Raw genomic sequence first — 12,677 nt, 5'->3', positions numbered from 1 at the left:
TATTTAAGTGGCATTTTGATATTGATAGAGTTGCCCTATTATGAGCTCACTGTTATGGACACACAGTACAGTATTTTATTTTGAAATTCTCTGAGGCAAAACAGGGTGTTTTTTTTTTTTTGTTTATTTATTTATTTATTATTTCTGTGCCGCCCAGTCCCGAAGGGACTGTCGCTCAGACACTATACTTTTCCGCCCACCCCCCCAAAAAAATTAGAGGGAACACTGTTTTGTAGTACAGTATATGTCTTCATTTGTATCTTCAATGAAACCTGTCAGGGAAGTATAATCAAGATTGATCCCTAAGTCTCCAGAATAGGGAATAGTTGCGGGATCCTTGGTGTCATATGATCTCTGTAATTTTATTGCAAGTGTTGTATTAACCATCTAGATAAGAACATCAGTGTTAGAAAAGAGTTGGGTTTTCTCTCTGTTTCTATACTAGTACAGTGATACCTTGTGTTACGAACTTAATTGGTTCCGGGGGGAAGTTTGTAAGGTGAAAAGTTCATAAGACGAAACATTGTTTCCCATAGGAATCAATGTAAAAGATAATAATTTGTGCAAACCCATTAGGAAAATCCAAACTTTAAGGCTTAAAAAAAGAAGCGGTGGGTGGACAAAGTGAAGGCTAACAGAGTGGAGACGGACAGCGAGGAGAAGCGAGGAATGGAGGTCCTAACGAAGACTAAAGCGGTTCCAAATTGCTCCCAAAATCACCTCTCCAGATGCTTCCTATGCCAGCCCAAATCACTCCAAAAATCACCCTTCCAAAAGCTTCTTACCCCACCCCAAATTGCTCCCAAAATCACCCTTCCAAAAGCTTCCTACATTGCCCCAAATTGCTCCTAAAATCGCCCCTTCAAAACCTTCCTACGTTGCCCCAAATCATTCCAAAAATCACCCCTCCAAAAGCTTCTACATTGCCTCAAATTGCTCCTAAAATTGCCCCTCCAGCCACTTCCTATGCCAACCCAAATCGAGGTCCTAACAAAGGCAAATGGAGTGAAGAAATGCGGCAAGGAGAAAAGTGGCATTTTGAAAGGAGAGGTGATTTTGGAAGACTTTGGAAGTGATTTGGGGTGGCATAGGAAGCTTTTGGGGGAACGATTTTGGAGGCGACTTGGGGTGACATAGGGAGCATCTGGAAGGGTGATTTTGGGAGCAATTTGGAGCAATATAGGAAACTTTGGGGGGAGGAATTTGGAGGTGAATTGGGACGGTGTAGGAAGCTTTTGGAAGGGTGATTTTGGGAGCAATTTGGAGCAGTGTAGGAAGCTTTTGGGGGAGCAATTTTGGAGGTGATTTGGGGCAGTGTAGGAAGCTTTTGGAGCAGTGATTTTGGAGGCGATTTGGAGTGGTGTAGGAAGCTTTTGGAGGGGTGATTTTAGCAGTGACCTGGGGCAAAGGAAGCGGTAGGCTAGGGGGGATTTTGGCAGTGGGGTGGGGCGGCTGCAGGGAGCAGAGCAAGCAGAGGGCTAAAGGGGAAAGTGGCAGGGAAATGGGGCAGTTCCGGCATTTCTCGCCCCGGGACTGCAGGTGCAAGTAAAAGGAGGCGGGGAATCCCAGCGGGGGCAACAAGCAAATGGGAAATCCTGGTGGTGATAGTTACAAGGCAGGGGAATCCCTGGGCAGTAAGGTGAAAATGGTTCTTAAGAAGAGGCAAACAAATCTTAAACACCGGGTTCATATCTCAAAAAGTTCGTATGAAGAGGCGTTCGTAAATCACTGCAGTTTTTCTTGTCAGTGTTAGTGCAAGTCTTTCTTTTTGGTAGTTTCTTGGTGTTACCTAGTAGGGTAATGAAATATCTGCAAGAAAACAAACATGTTCAGGGAGCACCAGGGTCTCCACAGTTCGCCCCTGAGCTACAGATATTCTGTTGTATTGATAGAAATAACTTTGAGAAAGACAAACGTTCGAGAAATATGTGGACATTTCAAATTCTAATTTGCATTCATTTCTCATGCAATCAGCGTAAATCTGGTTGCAATCAGAATTGGCTCCCAACTAATTACATCAATAAATTACAAAATGGTGTCACGAGTTGCAAACACTTTCTGTACTAAAAAGTATTTGAACTTCAGGGTTTTTTTCATTGTACATAGGCTAAATGAGAATTCAAAACTTATCAATTAGGAATAAATAATCCAGAACAACACTTCCTATAGAGAATGAGACTTAAACCATAATGCAGTTTAACATGATAGATGCATTTTGACATCCCAGGATTGCTGTGTACAGATATCTTGTAATATCTTTGATGTCCTCTATACAATAGATATATTAGTTGGTAATCGACATCACTTCTAACTATCCAGGACAATTTCAAAGTTTAAATAATGGAAGATAAAATCATCATAATATTATATTCTCTTTTTCTTTAAAGCCTTATCCCCAAATACCCCCATTTTTTGTTGTTATAAAATTTACTCTGCATTTCATTTAAAGAGCTCAATAGAAATTTACAGCAAAATTATACTACTGTAAGAATAGGTCAACGCTTAGATTAAAATATAAGCTGAATGAGCTCTCCACTTCACTTCCTAAATTATAGGTACTGTTGCAAAGACCTAAATTATAGGTACTGTTGCAAAGACAGGACTTCAACTAAAAAATCCCTCTCGTCCTGGTATCTATTAGATTTTCATAAGAAATATGCATGATATGCAGTTTTTGTATTATAGTGAACAATTGTTTCTTAAGAAATCCCATACAAAACCAATTGAGGTTTCCCAAATGCATTGGATTGAAATCTTGAAAATCCTTAGTAGCCGATAGTCAATGATTATATGAATTGTACCCAATATATCAAATGGACTAAGCAAAACCAACATTGAATTGTGCTTGGAAATACACAGGGACCCTTCAGAATTGGAAAATTTCTCACTGCTCCCAGCAAATATTCTAGCTATTCAGTGAATTTAGAGAGGATGCAAATTCTTGTTCATGTCTCCATAAAGACATAAAAAGAGAAGTTCCTAAGTACCTGTATTACGGAATACTATGTTCCATGCTTAAATCAAAAGAATTATAAGATACAAAATGTGATTATATGAACTACATAATTTGTAATCATACTTATCACATGTATATGTGTGTTGTGTACAGGTATGAGTAGATATATAGTTTATTTTGATAGCAGGCAACAGAATTTCATTTTTAAAGTAGACCAGTGTGGTCACAGTAAAAAATAATAATAAAGATTATCTTCACTTTTTGAGCAATGTTGAGAACTGGTCCTGTTCTTCTTTGCTCCATATTATGACCATGATAATAATAATCTCTGTGTTTTAATATACTGTAGATTAATATTTCAAGCTTCTGCAGCTTTGTTAAAATGAGGTAATGATGCTTTAGTTTTCAGAAAGAGTTTTCATTTGAAGATAAAGAAGACTTGTCAAACAGCACTAAAGATATTGATGCCAGCCTTTTAGCAGTGTTGCCAAAAGGTATGTACAAGGCTTGTAATAATCATGTTTCTTTGTAACAACATCATAACATATGCACTGTAAGACACTTAATCTTGGAAGATAATTTATTTCAGTCCAAATGTGACAAAGCAGTTTAAACATTGAATATATGCTCTTCCAACTGTTCAGTTTTACCACCCAACCAATGAAACTTGAATATCCATCAGCTTTGATATGAATATCATTGTTTAGGTGCAAAAATTAAACTTGGGAAAGCATTTATTATACGTTTATTCTGGCATGTCATATTTAAGTTATGAAGGAACTGTTATATCTTAATCATAAGTTATTCTTAAAGCAATTCGAGTTTTTAATAATATCTGCCTTTGAAGTCCATGTCTAAATGCAGTTGTTTAAAATCATATGTCTTGTTTCGTTCAATGACTTGTATCCAATGAGAGGGAGGGACAGAGAGGTAGAATGTGGGGGGAAGAGAAATTAGGACAATTTATGAGGAATTGGGATTAGAGAAGAGTGCTGAATTTACCTATTTCATGTCTTAAAACCCTCCCAGCTCTCATCCCACATACAAATTGGTGTAAATGTAGACTACATTCAGAATGGAGGCATGAAGTCTTGTGTGCACAAATTTCTCACCTTTGGTCTTTTTCTCACCTTCTGTAGTGTGTAACTACAAATCCAGATAACATTAAGATGTGACTGACACTGCTTATTATAGAAGAAGGCAATTGCTATTTTGCACAGGTGTAGCTAATCAGACTGTAATTTTATTTAAGTTACAGTACTCTGTCTTTGAATATTTTGACTGTTCTCGCTAAGCGTTTATTACTATGTTGCTTCCCTGAAATGACTGAGATTGTCATTGCAACAGGAACTGATCACAGGTGGAGCAATAACAATAACACTCAGACATTTATTTATTTTATTTTATTTTATTTTATTTTTGTTTGTTTGTTTACTTACTTACTTACTTACTTACTTACTTACTTACTTACTTACTTACTTACTTGCTTGCTTGCTTGCTTACTTACTTGCTTACTTACTTACTTATTTATTTATTAGAGTTGTATGCCGCCCCTCTCCGTAGACTCAGGGCAGCTCACAACAACAATAAAACAATTCAAGATAAATCTAATAATTTAAAAACATTTTTAAAAAAAACGTTATTAAAGCAGACATACACACAAACAAACATACCATATATGAATTGTATAGGCCCGAGGGAGATGTCTCAATTCCCCCATGCTTGATGGCAGAGGTGGGTTTTAAGGAGTTTACGAAAGGCAAGGAGGGTGAGGGCAGTTCTAATCTCAGGGGGGAGCTGGTTCCAGATGGTCGGGGCCGCCATAGAGAAGACTCTTCCCCTGGGACCCGCCAAACGACATTGTTTAGTCGACGGGACCCGGAGAAGGCCAACTTTGTGGGACCTAACCAGCCGCTGGGATTCGTGCGGCAGAAGGCGGTCCCGGAGATATTCTGGTCCGATGCCATGAAGGTCTTTATAGGTCAGAACCAACACTTTGAATTGTGACCTCTATACCTCTTCACGGTGCTTTAAATCCCTCTCTAAGCAATTTACAGAGTCAGCATATTATCTCCAATAATCTGGGTCCTCAATGCATTAAAAAAAAAGGCCCATAGACTTGTTTATATTACTTCCTAGCATTTTTTCTTCCTTTTGGAGCATTTCAAGATATCATTATAGAACTATACTGTATGCCTTTCTCTTATGGCTGGAATTACAATAAGGCATTCAATTTTGCTTTTAAAATAAATTGAAAAATATTGTCCTGAGATCTGTATCTAAGAGGAAACCTTTTATTCCTTAAGAAGTTTCTGCCAGATATTTGTTCCTTAATTATAATAAGAATACTGTTCTTTTCTGTAATTTAAAACTCCTTAAAAGGCAATGATGTAGGCCAATATAGGCTGTGCCATTTATTACTTTGATATACAGTACAGTATTTGTGGTGTATTTGGGATATTCCTAAGGCTTCCCTATCTCAAACTCCTGAAATGTGTCTATTGGTTTATTAATAAAATATATAGCTTTTAAACAAAGTGTTTTCTAATGGAATATATTTTAGCATAACCCAGTTTATTTTATGGAGAAAGCATGCTAAATAAAGTTGCTGCTAACATTCTGCATGCAAAATCCATAAAATAAAAGGATTTAAGGAAATCTGGGACAGATCATTATTAAGGCACATACCGGTACTTTTAAAATACCTCTTCCTTCTTTTCTAAACATTCTGTTAAGTTGTGGCTTGGCTGGACTAACATTCTGCAGCTCTCCTGTTCTGGCTGTGAAATTCTGGAAATTGAAGTCAACACATCTTAAACTTGCTAAGGTTCAGAAACACTGAAATAAATTTTATTCAGCATGTCTATATGAAATTACTAACCTTTAGTAAAATTGTGAAAAGGGTAACGGTGACTTGCACTACTGTGATATACTGCAGAATGTACAGGAAAAACACCATTAAATGTGTCTCCCTGGAATTTATAAGATCTTCTGTATTTTTTTATATGTAAGCTGACGTGAATTTTACTTATATGAACATATTGCAGAAGTCTATATATATTAACTTGTATTGGCATTAGAATTAAAATATATGAGCAATTCTCTATGTAGATAGGATCTAAACATGGTAATTGATATGACCACTCTGGAATTTAAAGCATGGATAGTGTGTAGCCCTAGCTAGATTTGTGTGTGCTATTTTTGTCTCAAGTCTTGCCCAAAGAAGTTTTGGGAAATAGTTCTTAAGACCATTGCTTTTATTTTGGCCTACAAAATTGCATCGTATTTGCCTATAGCAAATACTTTTTGCTCAGGTATCAAAAGGTTGCACACGTGCAATAGTGTATATGCATGTGCCCACACCCATAATGCGATGCCCTCCTCCCCCACATGCATGCACAACCACCAACACCCACATTGCCACCCCACGTATGCGTGCAGGCATGTTTTTTGTCAACACTCCGCAGGCGTGCCCATTTTTCGTCAACATTCCACAGCCTGCACTGGCTGCCGATCAGTTTCGGTCACAATTCAAGGTGTTGGTTATGACCTATAAAGCCCTACATGGCATCAGACCAGAATACCTCTGGGACCGCCTGCTGCTGCACAAATCCCAGCGACCGATTAGGTCCCGCAGAGTTGGCCTTCTCCGGGTCCCGTCGATAAAACAATGCCATCTGGCGGGACCCAGGGGAAGAGCCTTCTCTGTGGCAGCCCCGGCCCTCTGGAATCAACTCCCCCCGGAGATTAGTATTGCCTCCACCCTCCTTGCCTTTCGTAAACTCTTGAAAACCCACCTATGTCGCCAGGCATGGGGAAATTTAATATACCCTTAGCTGTTTTGTTTTATGTATGATTGTTTTTTAATAAGGGTTTTAAAAACTATTTTAATATTGGATTTGTATATGATGTGTTTGCTTGTTGTGAGCCGCTCCGAGTCGTCGGAGAGGGGTGGCATACAAATCTAATAAATTATTATTATTATTATTAATTATTATTTTCACCATTTCTAGGCTTTCCTGAAGCCTGGAAAGATCAAAAAATGGTCCAGTGGGCCAAGCGGAAGTTCACTTCCAAACTTCCAGTAGCCCTGTTGGGTCCATTTTTCATCATCCACAGGCTTCGGAGGTTTTCTGAAGCCTGGGAAGGGTGAAAACGCGTCCCCCCACCATCTGTGTTGTACATACTCTTGATCAGTTGGAGGATGATGAAGATATTGAGGACTTGGATTCAGATAGCGTTTGTGAATTAGTGGGGAGCCCGGGGTTACAGGTAGTAGAACAGGTGGGAGGCCAACCACAGGATGGGGCTGTGAGTTCAGGATCTAGTGAGGGAGAATCAGATGCTCGCTGGGTTAACCCTAAATTCAGAAGGGCTCAAAAACCTAGAGAACAGAGGTCTGGAAGAAGATATTAAGGAGAGGAATGGGTTAAATACTGCAGTGATGTATTTGGCATGTCAGAGGGTCAGTAGAGAAGAAGGGTGGAGTTTCAACATTGCCGAACAGAAAATGGATGTGTTTTTGCCACATTAAAGTAAGCAAAAGTAGTTCTGTGTTGTTAACTGTCAGTTCTTATAGTGTGCTATCTATGGAACCATACTGAAATGCCAGAAGTAACGTGAAGTATGTTTTTTTACCCTTTAACTTACATGGACTTTTTTCCTTATATGATCTAATGCTGGAAGGTCATTGACCCATACTCAGAAATGAATCACTGAAGAGCATATCCAGTGATGCAAAGTTTGCACTGAGTATTATACTATAGACCAGTGATGGTGAACCTATGGCATGGGTGCCACAGGTGGCATGCAGAGCCATTTCTCCTGGAACGCGAGCCATTGCCCTAGCTCAGCTCCAACATGCATTTGTGTGCCTGCCAGCTGATTTTTGGCTCACACAGAGGCTCTGAGAGAGTGTTTTTGGTTTCCTCTAGAGAGATGGGAGAGGGCTTTTTTTCCCTTCCCCTGGCTTCAGGGAAACCTTTAGAGCCTGGGAAGGGAGAAACACAGGCCTACTGGGTCCACCAGATGTTGGGAAACAGGCCATTTGCAGCCTCCAGGGGGGCAGAGGAATGTTTTTGCCCTCCCGGGGCATTGGATTATGAGTGTGGGCACTCAGACATGTGCAATAGCACATACGCAGTCTTTCGGCACCCAAGGGGAAAAAAAGATTCGCCATCACTATAGCACTATAGCCCATTATGGCATGCGTGCCACTTAATTTTACTACATGGAAATAAAAGCAACGGTAGTAATATTGTCAAAATGACTGTTATTAGATGCATCACCAGAGAATATGGTAGTAAAATGTATTCATTTTATCAAACTGATATAGCCATCCAACTCTGAGCAGTGAATCATTTAAGCAATCATAATATAAAAAGTTATAAAAAATATAGGCTCTGGCACAGTGGTTAGAGTGCAGTATTACAGGCTACTGCTGCCAGCAGTTTGGCAGATCGAATCTCACCAGCTCAAAGTTGACTCAGACTTAACTCAGTCAGTAAAATTAGGAGCCAGATTGTTGGGGCAATACTTTGACTCTGTAAACCACTTAGAGAGAGCTGTAAAAGCACTGTGAAGTGGTATATAAGCCTAAGTGCTATTGCTATTGGCAATTATTATTTTTTAAAAATTAAAAATCATTAAAATAATTACAATTACAGACCACAAAGCACAAGTATCATCTGGCTCTCGGGAACACCCTAGCCTGATTACATAACCAGTTCTTCAAGAACTTTCTAAATTTAACAAGAACAGAGCTTACCCATGTATAGGCCCACCTCCTAGACCCCATCAAGTATAGGCCCCCTCAGATGAAATCTTTGCATGTCCTCTCTATCAGATATAATGGGATTGGATAATTAAGAATTACCTCAGATAAGCTAATTCCACATGCCATGAAGGACTTCAAAGGTCAAAACCAGCATCTTGAATTAGCCCGGGGAAAAACCTTACAAAGCATAGGTGCGATGTGGTATTATAACAATCTTCTCTGGATATCTGCTATGCAAGAAAGACAGTTAAGGTAATTCAACAAATAGATGTTTAAGGAATAGGTTGTAAAACATTTTGCTTTCATATACCAACATTGCAGAAGGGGATTCCTACTGGTTCTAACCTGTTCTTTAGATCTGTTAGTGAAGCAGCAATGATGTCATAGCTCCGGTCATTGGGCGCCACCATCTTGGATTTTGTTTCTGCACATGTGCAGAAGCTAATTTTTGCTTATGTGTAGAAGCTATTTTGATTGCTGCAGGGGCGTGCCGACGTGTCCCCAGTGCAATCCTGTGCAAAATGATCCACAACCCACTCCTACAACATTGGTTCATGACTATATATCATTATGGAACATTTTAGATATAAATTAGAGCAGTGTTGTTATTTTTTTAACTCTGTAAATTTTAAGATGGGTGGACAGCCAGCTTCTCTTTTTGAGGGATTTGGAAAATTGAAGCCCACACATCATAAGATCGAGAAACATTGAGTTAGCCTATTAATGTTATTCTGACAGAGTTAGTGGCTTGCAAACATTTGCATAATGTATTTATCCTATGGAAAGCAAGAAAGAAACTGAGCAAGCAAATAATTGGTAGGTGATCGCTATCTACTTTCATTGATTGACAATTGCTTTATGAAAACACAACCATTTCTTTTTATAACTGTTTGGTTTCAAATTTATGTTTATTTATTTTTAATTTTTTAGTTTCTGAATTAAGAAAACTCTTTGAACCGAACAAGCAGGATATTTTGGAAATGAAAAGGTATTTCTATTTATTTTATTTATTTTTATTTATTTATTTGTCGAACAAGTATAGGATAGTAGTTTGTATAAGCATAACATAAGTAGAGTAATGATTAAAAAAAAGACAATAGGATGGTAGGGCAGGGATTATTATTATTATTATTATTATTATTATTATTATTATTATTATTATTATTATTATTTATTGGATTTGTATGCCGCCCCTCTCTGCAGACTCGGGGCAGCTAAGAACAATGATAAAAAACAACATGTAACAATCCAACAATCCAATTTAATAAAACAACTAAAAACCCTTATTATAAAAAACCAAACATACACACAAACATACCATGGTAGACACAATGGTGCACTTATGCACACCCCTTACTAATCTCTCAGAAAAAGGGTGAGGTAGACTGTAATCTAAGGTTAAAGATTTTGTGGTTTGGGGAGGAAACCATAGAGTCAAGTAGTGCATTCCAGGCATTGATCACTCTATTGCTGAAGTCATATTTTCTGCAGTCTAGTTTGGAATGGTTTACATTTAGTTTGTATCTATTACATGCTCATGTGTTGTTGCATTTGAAGGTAAAGTAGTCACTAACAGGAAGGACATTTTGGTATATAATTTTATAAACTACAGTTAAATCATATTGGAGGCAACATAGTTGTAAATTGTCTAATTGCAGAATTTCAAGTCTGGTGGAATAAAGTATTTTGTATTTCTCCACCTTTATTGTTAAGCAAAGTGTAGATGGTTTTATAAAAGTTGTTTCAGCTTCTTTTTTCCTAGATTACATTTGTTATACTCTCTTTTTATTATCTTTTTTACAGGAAAGAGAGGATAGCTAGGCGCTTAGAAGGAATTGAAAATGAAGTTAGTCCCGGGCTAGTCACCCACCGTTTGTTAGAAGAAGATACATCAAGATACATGCGTGCGACTGATCCATGCAGCCCTCATTTTGGTAAGGAATACATTTGTGATATATATTCCATGTTTTCCAAGTGCTGTCATATGAATGCTACTGCTTTTACCTTGTTAAGAATATTAAATCAGGGCTTTTAAAGGTATTTTATCATTGGTTAAGATGTGCCTGTCCATATCAGATCTGGCAGAAATTTTTATTAGAAGATAATATTTGGCTGCTTCTGTTTCTTCTTGCAGCATTCACTGGTAGTCCCCAAATTATTTCCAAAGGGTTCATCTAGAATAGATTCAAGTGGTTCTAAACTTACAAAAGTACTAACTCGCTGGAATTATGACTGGAATTTTGGATGTAAGTTGTTTTCATTGAGGAACAGACATGTCCAGGCCCAATTTTTCAATGGTGGTTATGAAGCAAATCACATGAGTATAAGTCTGGATCATGCGATCATTAAGAGAACCACATGGCTGTTAATCTTTTCTCCCAAATGGGTGGTTTTTTTGGTAGGAATGAGCAAAATAATGTTGGAATAAGTTGTGGTCACATGACCCTGAAATGTGATCACAGAGACTAAGTGCAATGTTTTGTGATGGCTGGAAGGCAACAACGTCTAATACAGTGATCTCTCGATTTTCAAGGGTTCAAACTTCGCGAAACGGTTATACCACGGTTTTTCAAAAAATATTAATTAAAAAATACTCCGCGGGTTTTTTTTCTATACCACGGTTTTTCCCACCCGATGACGTCATATGTCATCACCAAGAGTCACTTCTCTCTCTCTTTCTCTTTCTTTCCTGTCATTCTCTGCTTCAATCATTTTCTCATTTCTCTTTTTTTCTCCCTTTTTCTATAATTTTTTTTCTCTCTCTACCTTCCACTCTCCCCCCTCTTGCTCTCTCTCTCTCTCTTTCTCCCTCTCTCTCTCCCTCTCTGTGAGAACGTCTGCCCCCACCTCTCCTGCAGCCCCCTCGCTGATAGCTGGGACGAAAACGCTCTCAGCTAAGGGACTGTGAGAGGGGCGGGGCGGGCATTCTCCAAGTGCTCAGAGCGGCTACCGGCCGAATGAGGAGGATGAGAAGCCGTAGCCGCCAGTGCTGCTGCAGGAGGACCCATGTCCCAAGAAAGCCGGTGAGAGGGGTGGATCGGGCGGGCGGGCGGTAGTGGCGAGGGGGCCGGAGGCGCTGGGGGGGGGCGGGGGCAGCCGACATTCAAAGCAATCTTTGCCAGCCTCCGCACTTTCGTCGCTCCCTGCCCTAATTTCAAGCCCGGCTCCTTGCGCTGCCTTGAAAAAGGGTGCGTGGGGGTAGTTTTTGGCTGTCCATAGCCAAAAATGGTGTTTTTACTTCCGCACCGCTACTTCGCGGAAAATCGACTTCCGCGGGAGGTCTTGGAACGTAACCCCCGCGAAAATCGAGGGAACACTGTACTCATTAAATGAGCAGTCTTAAATTGAGGATTACCTGTAGATAGTTCATGAAACTGCAAGTCAGAGGAGGGTCAAAGCAAATATTCCTTCTCTTTCTCCAGTGGCACATTGTAAATGCTCACCACCTCTAGCTCCACCTTGGAGTATGTTGTATCACACAGTTCGGAGACACGGATGACTTTATAAGGACCTAGAAAAATCTGTTTCTAAACAGCATCAAAGTTAACCTGAATATTGGAAGAAAATAAAGTGCTAAAAGCTGTAGTTATGTGTTAATTTTTTTTAAAAAAAAAATGTGTCAAATTTAGAAAAAGCTCTTAAATTAGGAGATTTTGAAATATATTTACAAACACATTGTTTGATTTTAAATGCAGTAGCATCTTTAAATAAGTCTTTAAAAATGTGATTACAATGAAAAATCCAGTGTTTTTCAACCCGAGGTAGAGAAGGAAAGTATCTAAAAAAGTCAATAACATCTTTAATCTGAGGAGTTTCCTAACTCAAAAGCAATTGGCAGAGAAGTGAAAAGCTTTTACCCCAATTCTATTAAGCTTGTGCCCAGATGTTGCAACTAAAATTCCTAGAAATTTCAGCCAGCAAGGTCGGGTATTCAAATGACTGTAG

The 12,677-nt window shown here is 38.9% G+C and overlaps 1 protein-coding gene across 12 annotated transcripts in view; it reads left to right on the top strand.

The window, feature by feature from the left end:
* The window catches only part of SVIL (supervillin), a 227,585-nt gene that overhangs the window by 123,571 nt on the left and 91,337 nt on the right, over positions 1-12,677 (top strand). For 9 of the 12 annotated variants that reach the window (XM_070728955.1, XM_070728953.1, XM_070728954.1 and 6 more), the window contains 3 exons: positions 3,359-3,450; positions 9,663-9,720; positions 10,536-10,666. In XM_070728955.1, coding sequence (XP_070585056.1) covers positions 9,713-9,720; positions 10,536-10,666 — 139 coding nt within the window. In that variant the 5' untranslated portion in view covers positions 3,359-3,450; positions 9,663-9,712. The remainder of the gene's footprint in view (positions 1-3,358; positions 3,451-9,662; positions 9,721-10,535; positions 10,667-12,677) is intronic. The other 3 variants (XM_070728956.1, XM_070728951.1, XM_070728946.1) reach the window with 1 other exon arrangement.

The sequence above is a fragment of the Erythrolamprus reginae genome, chromosome Z (assembly GCF_031021105.1).
Source record: "Erythrolamprus reginae isolate rEryReg1 chromosome Z, rEryReg1.hap1, whole genome shotgun sequence".
Lineage (NCBI taxonomy): Eukaryota > Metazoa > Chordata > Lepidosauria > Squamata > Dipsadidae > Erythrolamprus > Erythrolamprus reginae.
This window is presented reverse-complemented; position numbering and strand designations above follow the sequence as displayed.